Source organism: Canis aureus, chromosome 16 (genome assembly GCF_053574225.1).
Source record: "Canis aureus isolate CA01 chromosome 16, VMU_Caureus_v.1.0, whole genome shotgun sequence".
Lineage (NCBI taxonomy): Eukaryota > Metazoa > Chordata > Mammalia > Carnivora > Canidae > Canis > Canis aureus.
In genome coordinates, this window is record NC_135626.1 from 22146384 (window position 1) to 22166925 (window position 20542).

The following is a 20542-nucleotide window of genomic DNA, read 5'->3' on the forward strand; positions in this document are numbered from 1 at the left end:
GGGGTTCCATGCTAGATGGGGAGGGGAAACAAGTGACCTTCAGAAGAGAACTAAGGCAGGGGGCTAGGTGCTGTCTGCTGATATTTCTAGAAAGCTCAGTCTTAGTTCCTCTTTCCATCACCCCTGACAGTGAGTGGGAGTTGGGGGTGATGACAAAGGTCCACGCGGAGGGTGCCTATGGGGAGCCAGCCGACTGAAAGGAAGGAAAAGAGATTAATCATCAATTAGAACTTATCCATTCCTCATCTCTGAGTTGATGTGCAAAGGGTCCCAGGGGGACTGCATATTCTAGGGAGCTGCCAAACTTTGACCCTGCCTCCCTCAATGCCCATCTTTGGGCTTTTCCCTTGTATGCTTCTGAACAGGGACCCAACCCAGATCTTGCACTGGGACATTCCCAGCACAGCCCCACGTGAGATGGCCCTGGCTCCAGTCCCAGCATCTGGAATGCAGGCTCCAGCCAAACACATTATTTTCCATGGGATCCGGGAACTTCCAAAGCTGCCTCAGAGTGGGAATTTCCACTTGTTTCTCCTCCTCCGTGACTGACCTTCCATCTGAAGTGAGCATCTCAGCTTGACAGTGGAAGTGGGAGGGAGATAGCTATCAAAAGACTTTCTCTTCTGATTCCCACCGTTTCATCTTGGATCTGTTTATTGTCTCACACTTGTAGAAACCAAGTCACTTTCCAAAACTAATGATCCTTCTTGGAAATAGGAACTTAGTTTCAAATATTCAGACATCCATCTAAATATTCCAAAAAGCCAAGGAGATTTTCTGTGTGATCACAGGCCAGGTGGCTCCCCTCTCTGAAATACAGTTTCCTTGTATCAAAGAGAAGATGTGACAGTACATCATCTCTCTAGGTTTTTTAGTTCCATAGTCCTAGGACTGACCATGACATGACTGAACCAGGATCTCAACATCTTTAAACTTGTTAACCTGAACAGAGCCCAAAAAATGAGTGAATTCCATAGGGCAATGGGATACAATCCTTCTAGCTCATGGTAAAGGACACTGAGAGATTAGGGAAGAGTTTCCATTAATATGAGGGAAAACTTCTTGGAAGTTAAGGTGAGGTGATCTGGGAAGACGTGGGTGAAAAGTCTACAGTCTATATTACTAAAAATGTTTTATTCATCTAAGAAAAATGGATTGAGCCATTGGCAGAGCACTGAGCCAAACACTGAGGGCTTTCAATGAGGACGTGGGTGGGGTGGGGTGGGGCTAGGATTAGAGGACTAGCAAGATCCAAGCAGAATGAAAATAAGGCTCCAGGAGAGGTGCAAGCAAAGCAGCACACAGATTGACTTGTTCTCTCTTCATTCTGGTTTTTTTTTGTTGTTGTTGTTTTTTAATCATACCCAAGAGTCTAGAATGGTCTCCCTGCAGAGTTGCTGCTCTCAGATTCTCTAGGAAACCAATAGCCATGGTGAGACATAAGCCCAAGCACCCAGGAATAAGGATTCTGGAATTAGTGTGTGCTGGGTGGAAAACCCAGCTTCACATGCTGTTGCCTATGGGATCCTGGACAAGTTGTTTACCTTCAGTTTCCACCCAAGGAAGTTGGGTTGTTTGGAGGACTGAGGCAATGCTGGGAAGCACCTTAGCACAGTGCCTGGCTCTTGAGAGGGACTCCAAATTGGTGGCTCTCCCTTTTCTTTGCCATTACTGGCCACTGACTCTGAACTAGACACAGTCATTTGCTCAGTAGGACCCATTCTTTTTTTATAAATGTAGTGATTGGCAAGTATTTCTTCCGGGAAGCTCTGTGCATTTTATAGGCATTGTCTCAATGATCTTATAAGAAAGAAGACTCACGGGATCCTTGGGTGGCGCAGCGGTTTAGTGCCTGCCTTTGGCTCAGGGCGCCATCCTGGAGACCCGGATCGAATCCCACGTCAGGCTCCCGGTGCATGGAGCCTGCTTCTCCCTCTGCCTATGTCTCTGCCTCTCTCTCTCTGTGTGACTATCATAAATAAATGAAAAAAAAATTAAAAAAAAAAGAAAGAAGACTCACTAGATCCTTCCATGACTACTGGGCAAAAGTCAGGCAAGCTCAGAAGCACGAAGCAATGGAATGAGAATTCTAGGCTTGGCTCAGCCACTAAGAGGCCTCAAGGAATCCTATCATATTTGCAAAAGAAAAGAATTCACTGAAAGCAGTGTGAAGGTCTTAAAGGTTTTATGACTGTGATGCTGGGGTTTTTGAGGCTATCTAAGGCAGAGCTGCAGCACTAAGGCAGGCATTTGAATCCTGTAACACTGTTTCTAGGCTCACTTGGGCTCCCTGGGAAGCCAGTTTGGATCTGGGATACCTGCAGCCACAGAAGGAGATGCTCTTGCCCACTGCTGCCTGCCTTGCTAACTGCAGACTCTACATCCCAGTGACTTAACCACCAGGAGATGTCCGCTTGTTTGGCAGATGTGGAGGAGGACAGAGGGCACTCAGGTATATTACCAGGTGGCTGGTTGAAGGATGTGTCGTGGTGGTGATGCACAGACACTGGGTTTTACACTCAGAACCTTGACAGTTTACTTCACCCCTCTGTGCCCTCAGTTGTCTGATCAATAAAAAGGGAATTAATAATACCTACTGAGTGGGGCTGGAGAATTAAAAGATTTAGCATTTGTAATGGGTGTAGAATATTCCCGGGCACACAGTAAACACTGTATGAGTATGACATGGAAATGTCTTTGTAGCACTACATGATCTATATGGCTTCTTCCAAGTATTTTTTTTTTTTAATTTATGATAGTCACACAGAGAGAGAGAGAGAGAGAGAGAGAGAGGCAGAGACATAGGCAGAGGGAGAAGCAGGCTCCATGCACCGGGAGCCCGACGTGGGATTCGATCCCAGGTCTCCAGGATCCCGCCCTGAGCCAAAGGCAGGCGCTAAACCGCTGCGCCACTCAGGGATCCCTTCTTCCAAGTATTGAACCCAATGATTCTTAGGATTCAATTCTATGGTTACCAATTCTTATAGTTCTACTAAGCTTCGATTATGCCCCTATCCTGGATTTTAAGAAGCAAACGGATTTAGTACACTGCTGGGGAGCCCACCAAAGGCATCGGGACCCTTTCCTGCTTGAAAACCCTGTGGGCTGTTGCCTAAAGGTAGGTAAGGGGGAGCACCAGATGCCATTATCTCTCGTGACCTCTGTTTCCTTGATTCCTCATTTACTGCAGTTTTCACTTCAGAGAAAGTGGAATTCCTAAGAATAATCTGCTTTGTTCATGTCTGTGGTCACTCTGCACACCACCCACCTCCATTTCTTTTGGTCTTAGCAGCAGATGGAAAAAGTGCCCAGTCCAGACTCACTGCTTCCCTCCTACTTCCTGGAAACCTCCCAGGGAACCACACTTACTCAGCACATTTATGCTTCCACTTCATCATTCATTGAGAATGATGCTGCCCTGGGCCAAACTTTCTCTGTTAGCTCCACCCTCTTTGTTGGAAATAAAAGGCAGGCAGAGCCGCCAGAGGGGCCAGAGGAGCAGAGAGGCTGAGACAACACAGAAACCTCCAGCTCTCACATCCAAGCTCCCTGCTCTCCACGACATGAAGGTCTCCGCAGCGCTCCTCTGCCTGCTGCTCATAGCCGCCGCCCTCACCACCCAGGTGCTCACCCAGCCAGGTAAGCCCCTCTCTCTTTTGTTTTGAAGCCCATCACCACATCTCTGGCTTCTCATGGGCCACTAGAGCAGGAGCATCACCCACAGTTACACTTCCAAGATCAGGAAAGTCAGAGAAGGACAAGGAGGAAGGCTGATCACACAGGTGCTCCTGGGAATTCCAGCCATGGACACCAAATCCAGTCCCTTACAGGGTTCCAGCTCTGCACTCATGCCCCTAGTGCAGATACTACCTTGGGTCCTTGAACTGGGGTGATCGAAAAGAGGGGGCCTCTGGTGGAGGGTGTGCAGAGTATTTCCAGATGTGATGGAGGGGAAAGGAGGAGACAAGGATCTGAACTGTGCTTCATTCAGTCCAGCATCCAGAGACAGGGCTCTGCAGAGGCAGTGGGTATCAGGGAAGCTCATGACTTGGAGCCTAGTGGGGGACCCTGAGCTGATCTTTTCTGGCCCTGACAATTTAGATTATTTGTTCCCTCCAGGATGTTTAAGGATGTTCCCAGGAATTATGTAGATTTAACAGCTCCCTTCGCTCTGTTCATTATCAATGCTATGTACCCATTACAAAGCAGAGGAAACTGAGTCAGCATTACATTCCAACTCTGAAGCACAAGCAGAAATACTGGGATTTATGGTCTTACCTCTATTCCTGACTTCCCTTTGCCTTCCTCTTATTACTCCTTTCTGCTATGATTAAGATCAGAAGAATCTAGTCCATCCTAAAGTGTTTTTTCTTTGTGGTCTTATTTTCAGATGCAATTAATTCTCCAGTCACCTGCTGCTATACACTCACCAATAAGAAGATCTCAATTCAGAGGCTGGCCAGCTATAAAAGAGTCACCAGCAGCAAGTGTCCCAAAGAAGCTGTGATGTAAGTTGAGTACACTCACCCTCTCTGGTCCATTTCTTCCTCGGGCAACAAGGAGAAAGCCTGACGAACTTAGGGTCAGAGACTTAGAGCATCTAATCTAATATCCAAAGGTGCCCAATGGGGAAATTGAGGACACAAGAGAAAAAGTGACTCCCAACTTTTTCTGGGTGCTTATGCAGACCCTTCCAATTTCTTTAGCAGGAGGTCAGGATGGCCCCATCTATAGGAACAGCTTGCCCTAGGTGCCCTCTTTCCACCTGCTTTCCTCTTCTTATTCCCATGGCAGCTCCATAGAGCAGAATGGGCTCTAGTCCTAGGCAGAGATCTCAGTGGAACTCCATCTAACCGTATTGTCTCTCTCCTCCACAGCTTCAAGACCGTCCTAAACAAGGAGATCTGTGCTGACCCCAAACAGAAGTGGGTCCAGGATTCCATGGCACACCTAGACAAGAAAAGCCAAACCCAAACTGCAAAGCCATGAATACTCACTCTGAAATGGAAGAATCTGAAACTAATTTATTTTCTTCTAACCTTCCCTAAATGCCCTCTGATATTATTTTATTATAATTTCAAAGAGTACAAACTTTGTTTATTGATATGCACACAATGCCTTAAGTAATGTTAATCTTATTTAAATTATTGATGTTTTAAATTTATTTTCCCCAAATACTAGTGTATTTTTTAAAATATGGAGACTTGGAAATAAACTGCTTTCCTCTGGGGGCCCCAGTTCTACCCCTGGGATGGTGTGAGGGTCCTTGCAAGGATCATTAATGCAAGACTATGTTTTAAATTCTAAAGGATTGCTGAAAATACTATTGTGGGAATGTATATTATGTAACTATTGATCAATATATATATATTTTTGTATAAAACCTGACTTTTGGCGTTTTCTTGAAGGAAATTAAAAAGCTGAGTGTAATCTTGGAGATGAGGGAGGACCATGGTTGCAGAGGGTGGACTCGGTGTTGGGAAGAATGATAATATGTCTTGGCCCTGGTCTTTTCCACTGAGTAGGCTCATCTGAGTGCCTATAGAAGAATTTTTAAGGCAGGACCCAGGCAGGCATTCCAGCCCTACCATTCAGGTCCCTGAGACCAACTGCCCACATCCCAGCTACTCTCATCACATGTTCAGCAACATCCTTATCTCCTTTCTCATAATCCTTGACCCCTGCCTTCAATCTCTCCCATAATTTAATGCTACTGCCCCCTAACTGGGATACTTTCCCTCAACCTCTCCCCATCTAAATTCTCCAGCTTGGAGTAATACAGACACCGCAGACTTTGGGAAATCAAGGAGAGATTAAATGACCATTGATAAAATGATTAGATTAGGATTTCATAAAGAAGATATGACTTGAACTTATCCTTGATGAATCCTTGATGAATGCACAAGATTTTTCTAAAAAAATAAATAAAATCTTTAAAAAGGAGAGTGCCTGAGGGGCTTAGTCAGCTGAACGTGTCTAGCTGTTGATTTTAGCTCTGGTCATGATCTCAGAATTATGAGATCAAGTGCCATGATGCTCAGCACAGACTCTGCTTCGTCCTTCTCCCTCTGCAACTCTTCTTGCTATTGCTTATACGGTCTCTCAAATAAATAAATAAATAAATAAATAAATAAATAAATAAATAAATAAAATCTTAGAAAAGGAGAAAGAAGAATGGAGGCAAATCCCTAGAGGTAGAAATGATGATGGCCTGTACATAAAAGAGGGTGAAAACCAATCAGATGGGAGCTGAAGTCCATGTCCGTGTCAAATGATGGTGAAGTTTAGAAAGGAAAGTTGAGTAAAGGATTCTGAATGTCAGTGTAGTAAGTCAGTACTCACCCTCATAAGTTAAACGGAGATATTGAAAATGTTTGGGCCAATGAGGAAGGACATGCCATGTGTGAAGGTTCAGAGATGAGTCAGTAAATGTAACTTACTGGCTTCATACAAGCCTAGAGAAATATGGACAAAGGAGAAGCTACTGCCATGATCCAGGCAAGAGATGATGAGTGACTGAATATGGAGCCCAAGAAGCAGCTTTGGAGAAGAATGAAGTAGGTAGAATGAAATGCTGTGCGTTGTAGTTGGAGAAGAAGGACTTGTGACTTAAGACATGGAAGTCCCTTCTACAACTCACAATATAAGGCAGTTTCCCTGAAAACCAGAATGTATTTCTCTCCCCACTATCCCTATTTCCATCCAAGGAGCTTGGGATCATCCAATTACATGAATAGGCTGTTTTTTCCTGAATGTCCACCTAAGGTCTATACTCCCTTTCATGGCATTTGACCTGCCTGTGAGATATTTGATCCACCTAGGCACAGAAAGCCCTTCCACTAAGGAAGAGAGATATCTTGCCCTCCTTTCCTTTTAAAAAAAGATTTTATTTATTGGGATGCCTGGGTGGTTCAGTAGTTGGGCATTGGCTCAGGGCATGAGCCCGGAGTCCTGGGATTGAGTTCTGCATTGGGCTTGCTGCAGGGAACTTGCTTCTCTCTCTGCCTATGTCTCTGCCTCTCTCTCTGTGCCTCTCATGAATATATCCTCTTTATTTTTTTTAAATATTTATTTATTTATTTATTATAGACATACAGATAGAGAGAGAGAGAGAGAGAGAGAGAGGTAGAGACGCAAGAGGAGGGAGAAGCAGGCTCCATGCCGGAACCCCAACATGGGACTCAATCCCGGGACTCCAGGATCACTCTCTGGGCCAAAGGCCAAACCACTGAGCCACCCAGGGATCACAATGTATCTTCTTTAAAAAGAGATTTTCTTTATTTATTTGAGAGAGAGAGAGAGAGAGCATGTGCACAAGCGGGAGAGTGGCAGGAGAGGGAGAAACAGGCTCCCTGATGAGCAGGGACCCCAACTCAAGGCTTGATTCCAGGACCCTAAGATCATGACCTGAGCCAAAGGCAGACACTTAACCAACTGAGCCACCCAGGTACTTCAGTATCTTGCGCGATTGAATAAATTCTGCATGGTAAATTTGCAGATTGGTTGGGTCAATCTGGTGAGGAGATGGCTGCTGTATCAAGCTAGACCAGGTAGTGCCTTCAGTAGCTCGGGAAAACCCTGGCTTGCAGGGACACTCAAATTCTAATCCCAGCACTGGCATTGACTCACTCTGTCATTCAGAACAGATTGGATATTCTGAGTCTCCATTATCAAAATGGGGATGATAATGTGTTACAAATAGGAACTCAGTAGAACCTAGGATCTGAGAATGTGTGTCTTGGCGAACTTCCATTCCTATCATTTGGAGCTGAAGAGGAATAAAAGGGATTCAGTTTCCACATTCCCAAGCCTGTACAGGGCCTCTGGTTCAAGTTGAGGGATTCCATCGAAGCTCCATGTAACACTCCCCAAAGTGCCCTAAATACATCAGTCAGCAGACAATTTATTGGCTTCTTTTTATGGAACTCACTGACCCACATGCCAGGTCCAACAGCTCTCCTTGCTTCTCCTCTACTCCTCCAGTCTGTAGCTTTGTTTGCCAAGTAGGACTAAATCCCTAATTGCAGTGGATGCCAAGAAGGCAAAGGGGAATGGAGTGCAAGCAAATAGTACATTCCCATGCAGTTGACTGAGCATCACTCTCTAAGGCCAGGCAGACTTGAGGTGGAGAGTCTAGAAGGAGGGGAGGCCAAGAGAGGGTCATCTGTGTGCTTAAGCCCCAAAGTAATCTGCTCACATTCCCTTTCCAAGCCACATCTATTCATTTTCAGGAAATCTTGAATCCATTTTTTTTTTCTTCAGCTAAGCATGGGAGTCCTTGCACTTTGCATGATGAAACTATGAGCATGAAGCACTGGCAATAGGCCCTCATTTAAGAAGGAATGCCAAGTGCGGTATATTCATTTCCTGTGGCTGCCAACAGTCTGTTCCAGGAAATCTAGGTTTTTCCTATCATACTCAAAATCTAGGCTTTTTCTCTCATCCTCTGCTCATTGCCCAATTCCGAAACTGCGTCTACATTTTTTAGTATTTGTTATAGCAGCACCCCACTTCCAGGTATCAAAATTTCTATTAGTTTCTTATTGCTACTGTAACAATTTATCACAAACTTAATGGCTTAAAACAATGCAAATATATTACCTTTTAGTTCTGGAGTTTAGAAGTTTAAAATGAGTCAGTAGGGCTGCATTGGTGAAGGTAAGAACACTTTGACATTACCTACACCACTCCTTCCCCAAAGTGGCACAGATCAGTGCCAGAAGAGACCCTTTCTGCCTGTGATTTCTCCTGTGGGGAAAGTGAGAACACTGAGGTCAGTTTCCCCAGCTCCTCAGCTAAGTGGAAGCTACCAAAGAGATCCACTTGTCTCTTGCCTCATCCAAAGTACTAACTCATTGATCTGCATGACTGAGGGGGCAAGAAGAAGCCACAGAACAGCAGATAAGACTTTGAAGGCAGGACACCTGGGTGGCTCAGTGGTTGAGAATCTGCCTTTGGCTCAGGTCCTGATCCCGGGATTCCAGGATTGAGTCCTGCATGGAGCCCCCTGCAGGGAACCTGCTTCTCTCTCTATGTCTCTGCCTCTCTCTCTGTGTGTCTTTCATGAATAAATAAATAAAATCTTAAAAACGAAGAAGAAGACTTTGAAGGCATTCAAGGGGTGTGGATCTTACTAATTGCATTAAAAACCTGCCCACAAGCCACTGGAGATGTCTCACCCATAGATCCCCCTAAATGTTCCATGGGCACCTCAGTACTCCATGAATCTCACCCAAACATCCCCAATCTGTATCTGCCTCCCTATTAGTGTTCCCAACAAAGGAAAGAACAAGCTTTGACAGACAGCTAGTGGGCAGGCAAAAAAGCCACCTGAAGCTGTGATCCAGGGAGAGACCACAAACATAAGGATTAGCTCTGCCCTTCAGGAAGCAAGACAGACTGTTAGCACTCTGCCTGGTGTGTTGCAGGATTAAGAAAATGCATGTAAGTTTAAGAAATCTGTCACAAGAGGAAGCAAGAAGCAGGGAACAGACGTATCTGCAGAACTTCTAAGAAAGCCTCAAAATCACTAGCAGGGCTGGTGGAAGGAAGTTATCTCCTGAAGTTAGTCTATAAAGGCTAGAGGGGGGTGACTACCACTTCTACTTCAAATTTAAAGAAACAAAACAGGACTTTGAGGAATATGAGAATTCAAGGAAACATGACACTATCAAAGGATCACAATAATGTGTTAGTAACTGACCCCAAAGACATGGAGATCCATTACTTACCCAAAAAAGAATTTAAAATAGCCATTTTAAGGAAGCTCAATGAGCCACAAGAAAAGAGAGAAAGACCTTTCCACAAAATCAGGAAAACAAAACATGAACAAAGTAAGAAGTTTAATAAAGAGAGAGAAATCGTTAAAAAAGAAGAAGTTCTGGAACTGAAGTCATGATGAATTAAATGAAAAATACAATAGACATCATCAACACTAGAGTGGACCAACGAGAAGAAAGAATTTGTGAAGAAGCCCTTAGAAACTACCTAGCCAGAGGGCAGCCCCGGTGGCCCAGCGGTTTAGCGCCTCCTTTCGCCCTGGGTGTGGTCCTGGAGACCCGAGATCGAGTCCCATGTCAGGCTCCCTGCATGGAGCCTGCTTCTCCCTCTGCTTGTGTCTCTTCCTCTCTTTCTTTCTGTGTCTGTCATGAATAAATAAATAAAATCTTTAAAAAAAGAAAGAAAGAAACTACCTAGTCAGAGAAGAACAAAGGAAAAAGAATGAAGAAGGCTAAAGAAAGCCTATAGGATCTATGGCATATCATCAAAAGAAACAATCTGTGAATTATTGGAGTCCCAGAAGGACAGAGAGGGAGAAGGGAGCAGAAAGCTTGTTTAAAGAAGTAATGTCTGAGAACCTCCCAAATCTGGGGAGAGATTTCAATATCCAAATTCACGAGAAATTTATGATTCCTCAAGCAAACTCAACTTTAAAAGCTCTTCTCCAAAGACGTGTTGTAATAAAACTGTCAAAAAACAAAGACAGGGGATCCCTGGGTGGCGCAGCGGTTTGGCGCCTGCCTTTGGCCCAGGGCGCGATCCTGGAGACCCGGGATCGAATCCCACGTCGGGCTCCCGGTGCATGGAGCCTGCTTCTCCCTCTGCCTGTGTCTCTGCCTCTCTCTCTCTCTCTCTCTGTGACTATCATAAATAAATAAATAAAAAATTTAAAAAAAAAAAGCAAAGACAGAAAGTGAATCTTAAAAGTGGGAAGAGAATAGAAACTTGTAACTTACAAAGGAACCCCCGGAAGGTAGTCAAGAGGATTTATCAGCAGAAACTTTATAATAGAGAGAGAGCAGTATGACATCATCAAACCACCAAGAAAATAAAACTGCCAACCAAAACACTCTACCTGGCAAAGTTGAGGTACAGAAATGAAGGAAATTTGAAGACTTGCCCAGACAAACAAAAGATGAGAGACTTCACTACCACTAGACCTGCCTTACAAGAAGTGCTGAAAGGAGTTTTTCAAGCTGAAAAGAAAGGATGCTAATTAGTAACATGAAAACATATACATCACACTAGTAAAGCTGAATTAAATACTCAAACTCAGAATACTCTAATACTGTAATAGAATATTAAACACTCCACTATAAAGGTTAAAGGACAAAGTATTAAGAATAACTATAGCCACAATAGTTTGTTAATGGTTACATTATATAACAAGAGGTTAAGTTGTAACATAAACCTAAAAGGAGGGATAAAAGGGTAAAGTTTTTGTAGGCAGTCTAAGTTAAGCAATAAGCATAAAATAGACTGTTGTATCTGTAAGATGTATTATGTGAGCCTCACAGTAACCCCAAAGCAAACACCTAGAGTAGATACACAAAAGAGAAAGAGAAAGGAATCAAAGCATTCCTTATGGGAAATCATCAATTTACAAATGTAGGCAGCAAGAGAGGGAGGCAGGAACAAGGGAACTACAAAATAGAAAACAGTAAGATGGCCATTAGCAAGTGCTTACCTATCAATATTCACCAAATGTGAATGGATTAAATTCCCCAGAAAAGGCATAGTGTGGCTGAATGGATTAAAAAAAAAAAAAAAAGACCCAACTATATGCTCCTATAGGAGACTCACTTCAACTTGAAGGACACACATAGGCTTAAAGTGAAGGGATGGAAAAGATATTCCATGCAAGTGAAAACCAAAAAAGAACAGGAGTGGGGCACCAGGGTTGCTCAGTCTGTTAAGCATCTAATTTTGACTCAGGTCATCACCCCAGGTGCTTGATCCAGCCCCCCTATATGGGGGTCTCTACTCACTGGGGAGCCTGCTTCTCCCTCTCCCTCTTCCTCTCTCCCACTCATGCTCTCTCTCCTATACTCTTTCTCAAGTAAATAAAATCTTTTAAAAACCCACAGAAAAACAAAAGAGAACAGGAGTGGCTGCGCTTTTAGCAGACAATATATTCCTTAAGCCAAAACCTTAAGAGACAAGGAAGAAAAAAGAAAGATCTCAAATTTAAAAAACCTAACTTTATACCTCAAGGAACCAGAAAAAAGGCAAATCTAGCCCAAAAGTTAGCAGAAGGGAGGAAATAATGAAGATCAGAGTGGAAATAAATAAAGACTGAAAAACAGTAAAAAAGATAGACAAAGCTAAGGACCTCTCATCAAGCCCCCTTTTCATTAACATCATCAGCAATTGACTGATGGGCTTGTAGCATGTGCATGTAAAGAGGGGTGAACAGATAACTGGTTTTCAATATCTAGTCTTTTGATCCTTGAAATATATGTGAGAGGAGGGGATGTGAAGAGTCCTGTCTCTGATTCAAACTAAGCAGGTTCACTTTGATTCTGTTCATAAATTTGGCTTCACTTCTATTGTTTTACTTGAAATAATATAATAAAAATAAAATAATAATATTTTTCTAGGTAATCAGATATTTTAAAAACCACAGTAATATTCCATGATTTTATTATGTGCCTTATTATGTGCCATATGGTTCAGAGAGCCTATGAAACAGATAGTGATTTAAAAATATGTCTGAGAATTCTTCTATGTTCCTCAAATTAAGAGATGTTCTCTAACTTTGCACCTGGGAGCCTTAAACCATCATGTAAACTACCCATATCCAGCTATGTAGATGGCCCACTGGAGAGACAGGGGTGGAGGGAGAGAAACTTCCACCTGTTCCAGTCCTCAGCTATTTAAGACCTCTCAGCTCAGACACCTGACATTGAGTGAAGGCCTTGAGAGGACCCCAATCCCAGCCATCATCCACTGCAAAGATGTAAAACAAAAACAAAAACAAATCATGAGCAAGAACTTCTTGGCTGAGGCCAGTCAAGTACCATATCCAAAAGTAAAATCAATGATTGTTCTCACTTTAAGTCACTGTTTTCAGATGGATTGTTACACAGCAGTTGATTACTAGAATAGACACTACAATTTTAGGTTTTATTCTAAGAATACTGAAGTCTATTTTTCTGCTAATGTTCTATTATTGTGTTCTTTGGGTTTTAGAAAAACCAACAGGATTTAAAGCAGTAAAGGATGGTTTTAGTTCATTTTAAAGCTCAGCCAAAGTTTTATTGCCTTTCTCTGAACGCTGTCATCCTTGAGATGGTATGTGAGAGGAAAATTGGGGAAATCCCTTACATCTCTTTGATTTGGTAACCCTACTTCCTTTCTTTTTCCATATAAAGTGTTTCTTTTCAAAAAAGCAGAATCCTTAGTAAGAGTCATAGATCACATATTGCCTGGGCATAGCCCACACCTCACATACCAGCCCTGAGTTTGGATGGCAAGCAGGCCAACATCAATCACGCCTTCTCTCTCATTTCCCAATATCTTCCCCAGGGCAGGGCAATGGCTCAGCTGATGTACTCTTCCACCCTGTGATTCATTTAGAACGAACTCCTGTTACCCACTCACTTTCTTCCTGTTTGCTCGTATAAAAGGCAGGCAGAGCCGCCAGAGGGGCCAGAGGAGCAGAGAGGCTGAGACAACACAGAAACCTCCAGCTCCCACATCCAAGCTCCCTGCTCTCCACCGACATGAAGGTCTCCGCAGCGCTCCTCTGCCTGCTGCTCACAGCCGCCGCCCTCACCACCCAGGTGCTCACCCAGCCAGGTGAGCCCCTCTCTCTTTTGTTTTGAAGCCCATCACCACATCTCTGGCTTCTCATGGGCCACCAGAGCAGGAGCATCACCCACAGCTCCATTTCCAAGATCAGGAAAGTCAGAGAAGGACAAGGAGGAAGGCTGATCACACAGGTGCTCCCGGGAATTTCAGCCATGGACACCAAATCCAGTCCCTTCCAGGGTTCCAGCTCTGCACTCATGCCCCTAGTGCAGATACTACTCTGGGTCCTTGTAGCAGTGTTTGGGGAACTGGGGTGATCGAAAAGAGGGGGCCTCTGGTGGAGGGTGTGCAGAGTATTTCCAGATGTGGTGGAGGGGAAAGGAGGAGACAAGAATCTGAACTGTGCTTCATTCAGTCCAGCACCCTAAGACAGGGCTCTGCAGAGGCAGCGGGTATTAGGGAAACTCATGACCAGGCGTAGATTGCTCAGAGCCTAGAGGGGGACCCATGGTTTCGGTCGCCCTGTCCTGAGGATTAGACTATTCTATGAGCCCCTCCTAACAACAACCCAGAGTTGTCGCCAGTTTCTCTTCTCCTCTCAATTAGCAGTCATATCCTTCCGTTTTACAGTCCATGACAGTAAGACTGAAAGTTTTATGGCAGAAACACAGGACTTAGGGTGGGTGATTTCCCTTTCTTTGACTCTCCTCCTTACCGTTCCCTCCTTTATAAATAGAAAGTCCCAGCACACACCTTAAATAGCCTTTGTTGTTGTTGTCTCAACAGACGGGATTAATATCTCAACCACCTGCTGCTATAGATTTACCACTAGGAAGATCCCCATCCAGAAGCTGAAGAGCTACAGAAGAATCACCAGCAGCTATTGTCCCCGGGAAGCTGTGATGTGAGTGAAGCCATAACCACCCACACTCAACACTTGGTCTTGAGTTTTGCTCCCAGGCAGTGGATAGGGTTATTATCAGACTGAGTTGGAATTTAACCCTCAGGTGCTTAGACCATCTCTAATCTAATCCTAGAAATCTTCCTATGGGAAAAGTAAATTCAAGAAAATAGAGACTTCCCATTTATAGCTCTTTGTCCAGGCGTTAGCTCAGATGTCAGTTCCTTCATCCAGGAGAGAAGATGGCTTTACCTGGGGCAGCAAAAGCAGCTGCTTCACCTGAGTTTCCTTCCTTCCTCCCCTATCACCCCAGGCTAATGGGCTAGCCAGTTAGAGGGCCTCCATCACCACAAGCTAATGGGCCATAAAGTGGGTTACACTACCAGGTTGAATCTTCAAGCACTCCATCTAAATGCCCTCTCTTCCCACAGCTTCAAGACCAAACTGGCTAAGGACGTCTGTGCTGACCCCAACCAGAAGTGGGTCCAGGATCACATGAAGTACCTGGACAAGAAAACCCAAGCCCCAAAGCTGTGAACAGTCATGCGCACAATGAAGCCAAGCCAATGTCCAGGAAACAATTTATATTCCCTATCCTTTCCAACATACCTTCTGAGATTATTCTACTACAATTCTAAGGAATATGAGATTTGTGCAATAATGTGAACCACAGTTTTCTTAAGTAATGTTTTATGTCTTCTAAGTTGTTAATATTTTAATTTAATGTGCTCTGGAATCGAATGTGTTTTAAATGTAAACCCTTGGATATATCACATCACTTTAGCCCCCTAAAAACTGAAGGATGCTCTCTTTTCTACCTCACTATAGTATTGCGAAGATCCTTGCAAGAATCAATGCAAATATACATATATTTAATTTTTAAGAGGGGATGTCCCTATGAAACCATAATGTTATTGTAGAACTGAATATTTATGTATGTACAACTCTTGAATTTTCACATAAAATATATTTTGGATAAGACTTGACTTCGATGGCTTTTTATTTATTTAATTTATTTATTCATGATAAACACACGCACACACACACACACACACACACAAAGGCAGAAGGAGAAGCAGGCTCCATGCAGGGAGCTCGACGTGGGACTCGATCCTGGGTCTCCAGGATCACATCCTGGGCCAAAGGCAGGCGCTGAACCGTTGAGCCACCCAGGGCTCCCCCTTTGATGGCTTTTTAAAGAACAGGATAAAGATGGTGGGGGTACCAGGGAGAGGAAGGCTGTTCAGAAGGTGGGGTTTGTGTTAGGGAAGAACAGGCATGTGATGGACTCTGGGCTTGCTCCCAAGCTGGGCTCACCTGCATGACAAGAAGAGTCAGGCTGGCTGGGGCCAGGTTTAGCCAGCTCCACAGCTCTAGCTGACATCAGCTTCAGCCTTTTGTTCAAATGCCTTCTTCCTTTCCAAAATAATTTCCTTTCTTACCATCCTACATACTACACGACTGTTGCATCAGTCTCATGGCTGGCTGGTTTTCTTTCTTCCCACCCTTGAATCCAGAATAATACAAGTGTCACCTGCATTGAAGAACTAGTGAGGAGATCAACAGATGACCTCAGAAATTTTCGTCCACATCTGGGAGTCACATATCTTAAAGATTTCTATCTCTACAGGTTGAGGAAGAGCAAGGAGGGTAGGAGGAGGGTATGGATGATATGAACAAGGAGGATATGACAAGCCAGCATACTGACAAATTCTTGATAACTTCAAGTTGAGCTTCTTGGAGAGTGAAGGAGAGGGTTGCATCAACACTCCACTAGAAATCTCAAGGTGTCATGAGAAATCAGACACTTTGGTAGCAAGCAGACAATTCATTGGTGACCATTTGCTGCCATCATTGATGCTCAGACCAGGTCCAACAGACCTTTCTGTCCTGCCTCCAGCCTAATAGTCCTCATCCCCAAACATCAATAAGAAATGTAGTCTCAAATGCCAGTGAGGAACAACAGCAGGACAAGCAGAGGTAGGAAGGAAATAGATACTATAGTGCAATGAGACACAGCAAGTCCTGGGGAGCAGGCAATATCAAGCAGAGGGTCAGGTAGTAGGACAGGCAAGGAGAGATAGGTTCCATGTGCCCAAGCCCAAAAAGAATCTGATCACATTCTCTTTGTCAAGCCTATCTTTTCTTATTTAAGGAATTCTGAATTCATTTGTCCTCACTGGGCCTCTTGGGACACAGAGTGTTAAAGAGAAATTCCAAATCACAACCAGGAACAGAAGCTCATACATAACTGGGCATAGAGTTTAATGGGATTCAAAAATCAGAGTGGGTATACCACTAATGTGCCTAGTAAATTAGGGAAAGTTATTTTCCCTGACCAGGCCCCCATTCATGGAGATTTAGACACATCAGTGGCTCTCATATTAGCATCAATATCTCTTAGATACTAATAAAAACACAGATTTGGGGGCACCTGGGTGCCCAGTGGTTGAACATCTGCCTTTGGCTTGGGTCATAATCCCAGGGTCCTGGGATCTAGTCCTGCATCAGGCTCCCCTCAGGGACCCTGCTTCTCCCTCTGTCTATGTCTCTACCTCTCTCTGTGTGTGTCTCATTAGTAAATAAACAAAATCTTAAAAAAGAAAAAAACAATGCGGATTTCCAGGTACCCTCACCAAAGATTCTAATACAGAGTGTTGGGAGGGCAAGGTGCCCCTTCCATCTTTTTAACTGGTTCCCAGCCCTGTCTGCAGAAGCAGAGTACACCCTGATGTCCTCATTCAGATCAGTGTGGTCTCTGGGCTTGACTTATGCCTCTGGCTTAGACAAGCATGCCTTTGGTCTGAACTTTCCCACCTCCTAGATTTGGCTGGTAAGTATGCACCAGCCTTGAAATAGCTGAAGTAGTAAATGCCCACCACGTGTTCATGTGCTCTTCTACATTTTCCAGCCCACATTGCATTTGTTTAGGGGCCATATGACTGGATTCTAACCAAGTGGGTGAGAACCAAAATAATCTGGACTTCTCTTCCTCTGTCATGCTGACCTTGGAGGCAATGTTCTCTAAAAATTTCAGCCTTCAGATGGAGGAAACCCATCTCCTTAAGCCAGTGGAGGAGAACCACTTGGCATACCCTGTTCTGTGACACACAAAAGCAATAATCCTTTGTTAGGTTGAGCCACTGAAGTTGGGAGCCTAGCTTAACCCAATTAATAGACTTGGTACCATGATCATGCGTTGCTAGTAGAAACCTAAAATGTGTAGTATTGATTAGACATTTGGGAGTAGGAGGTGAGGAAACTATCTCAGGTTGAAATGATGGAGAATCTTGTTACAAAATGTCAAAGCTGTTGGATCCTCTCTTCTGAAATTGTAGCTCCAAGGAGAGAGTTTTAAAAATATGCATTAGTAATGCATTGGTTGTTTTTGTCTGCATTGGTCAGAGTATTGAGAGAACCAGAAACTCAGGAAAGCATCGACTCATTTTAAAGTAAAAATGAAATGGAATATAGTTCACAAATTCAGAAACTTGCATTTGTTGGAAAAGCCATTTGTTTGTAGATCCCAAACATTCACAGGTTTATTTTAAGGGGAGAAAAGTAAAAAGATTTCAGTAATAAAAATCCAGGAAAAAAAAACAACAACTGTGAGTTGGATGAAGTGACTTAGGGCAAAAATCAGTTGGAAGTTTTAACCTTGCCACTTCAAGCCTCATTAAGAGGAAGGAAGAGAGAGGAAAAGGCAGGACAAATAATCTGAGAAGTATATCTAGAATGAAATGGGCTGTGACTACAGATGTATGGGATTGGCTGTGTGGAAAGGAATCAGAAGCCTGCTAAGTTCTCAAGAGAACTAGACTATACTGCCAATAAAACCATGAATGAGCCTGCACGGAAACAAGAAGCCATTGACCATTCAAAATGAAAACAAACTCCAAGCTCTGTGATGCAGCCAGCCATCTTCCAAGGCTACAGAGCTTCCTAGAACATGGCCCTTTTATACCCACTTCAGAGGTGGCCAAGGGAAATAACATAGAAGGAAGGACCTCACAAAAGCAATCAGAAGCCAGGATCAAAAAGACAAAAGAGCTTTCCCAGATTGTAGAATCAAGCCTAACCAAGGGTGAAGGACTTATACAACATCTGCCTGAAGGACCGCAGGATTGCTACAGGGCATTGGCCACTGGTGCGCCATCTTCCCCTCCAAGAGTGAAGGTGTTGGTTGCAAGCACCTGTCTTCTTCATACTTGATATATTATGTCAGGGGAAAATAACTGGTCTTTTTAGTTCAGAGGTTACTGGACAAAGTAGATTTATGTCCTCACCTGACAGAGGACAACTTGCCACCCAGAGATCCTGGACATTTAGTTTGATGCAATGACTTTATAGGACTTTGGGTCGGTCTCTCTTTGGGATCGGTTAATTGCGTTAACTTATGTTGGGAAGCAGTGAGCAAAGGACAGTCTGCATAGAAACTATTATCACTCACCAAGTATTTATGTGTTCCTCTTCATTTCTCAGCCTTCTTTGCTCTTCAAGTCATATGATGACAGGATGAAGACACATGTAACAGAAGCTGCTTCCATGCCTGGTTCTTTAAATTCCCCTATGCAATCTATCAACCCTCTCTCCCTGGCTACAGGGAACTTGGGAGCCATGTGTTTCAGATGCTGGCTGGGAGTTGCAAGCAGGTTGGATCACTGAGTCACTCCTCAGAAAAGAGTGTTTTGGGAAACCTGCCTGACCAACATCAGGCCGTGACATGAACAACAAAGAAACACCTGTTGCAGTGAGTTGCTGACATTTTTGTGCTTATCATGGAAGCATAAGCTAGTGTTACTATGAACACCTGGTGCCAGGAAATACTTTCACCATCCTGTCTCCATTTTCATTGTTGTACAAAGGACTAAAGGTGGTTGCTCCAAGACAATTATACAAGATAACATAATAAGCAGTAATAATATTTTAGACAAAAGAATATTTTAGACTGAAAGAATAGTTTAGTTTTTCTCAGGGCAACTCTGAGAAGCAGGCTTCACTTTTATAAATGACTTCACAAAAAAGGAAGCTACTTACCTTCCCTAAGCCTCTGTTGTCTCATTATCAAAATTAACTTAATTAGAACATCTACTTTGTAGGTTTGTTGGGATGATTAAATAAATGAACCCACAGGAAATGAAGCAATATAGTGCTTGCGTACATTCAGTAAGTGAGCACTGCTACTGAGAGCTTGCTATTTGTTAGTCACATTGTTAGGATTTTTATGCTAATATATATTTGGGGTTATCTTCCTCCAAAACTAACAAGAAACTGCAGACATGGTCTCAGTGACTCTTGAGAGAGAAAGATAGCACACCCTACTTGGTTCTGTTTTGCCTAAGAGAAAAGGGAGTCCAAGGGCTACATACAATGTGGCAAAGGTTTCACAAGATGGGGAGTCATGAGACAAAGTTTCTAGAATCAGACTCAGCCTAAAACACCATGTTGCCATAGGTGTTTTGTCACTGGTCCCTAGGTCTCTATTCATTTTTTTTTAAAGATAAGGTTGGGGGATGCTTGAGTAGCTCAGTTGATTGAGCACCCGACTCTTGATTTCAGTTCAGGTTGGGATCTCGGGATCCTGGGGTCATGCTGGGCTCCATGCTCAGTGCAGAGTCTGCTTGAGATTCTCTCTCTCTCTCTCTCTCTCTCCCTCTGCCTCTGTTTCTCCCCCTGTTTTCACTCTATCTCTCTCTAAAAAGAAATAAATAAAATCTTTTAAAAACTAGGTAGGGTCGGAATAAAATGAGTATTAATGTCTCTTTCAATTCTGTGTATAGTTTTGCATTACTAGAGGAAATCTAGAACAAAGCTGCAAAAAAAAACCCCAGAGTTCTGATTCCTGGGATGCTTCTCCACTGATCATTCATTCTTTCTTGGAAAACACTCAGGAAACTAAGATTCTGTTTTTACAATGAGGGATTCATTTCCTTCCCATCACTCAGTCATTCCCCACCAATGCCTCACATTTATCAGACACCAGACCAGAGCAAATAGTGAATCTAGCCTAGGTCATTTCTGAGTAAGAAATCCCCAGGAGGAAAGACAAAATAGTCGGAGAAGCTGCCCCCACTGCTAGAGACAGCCAGACAGCTGGATGGAACCGCT

The 20542-nt window shown here is 43.6% G+C and overlaps 2 protein-coding genes across 2 annotated transcripts; both read left to right on the plus strand.

Annotated features, from left to right (window-relative positions):
- The first annotated feature begins 3477 nt into the window (after positions 1-3477).
- LOC144286113 (C-C motif chemokine 2) lies at positions 3478-5313 on the plus strand. Its single transcript, XM_077852178.1, has 3 exons — positions 3478-3639; positions 4391-4508; positions 4878-5313. The coding sequence occupies exons 1-3, from the start codon at positions 3564-3566 to the stop codon at positions 4987-4989; spliced, it is 306 nt and encodes a 101-aa protein (XP_077708304.1). The 5' UTR covers positions 3478-3563; the 3' UTR covers positions 4990-5313.
- Positions 5314-13420: 8107 nt separating this feature from the next.
- LOC144285272 (C-C motif chemokine 7-like) lies at positions 13421-15413 on the plus strand. Its single transcript, XM_077850425.1, has 3 exons — positions 13421-13581; positions 14320-14437; positions 14866-15413. The coding sequence occupies exons 1-3, from the start codon at positions 13506-13508 to the stop codon at positions 14969-14971; spliced, it is 300 nt and encodes a 99-aa protein (XP_077706551.1). The 5' UTR covers positions 13421-13505; the 3' UTR covers positions 14972-15413.
- The last annotated feature ends 5129 nt before the right edge of the window (positions 15414-20542 follow it).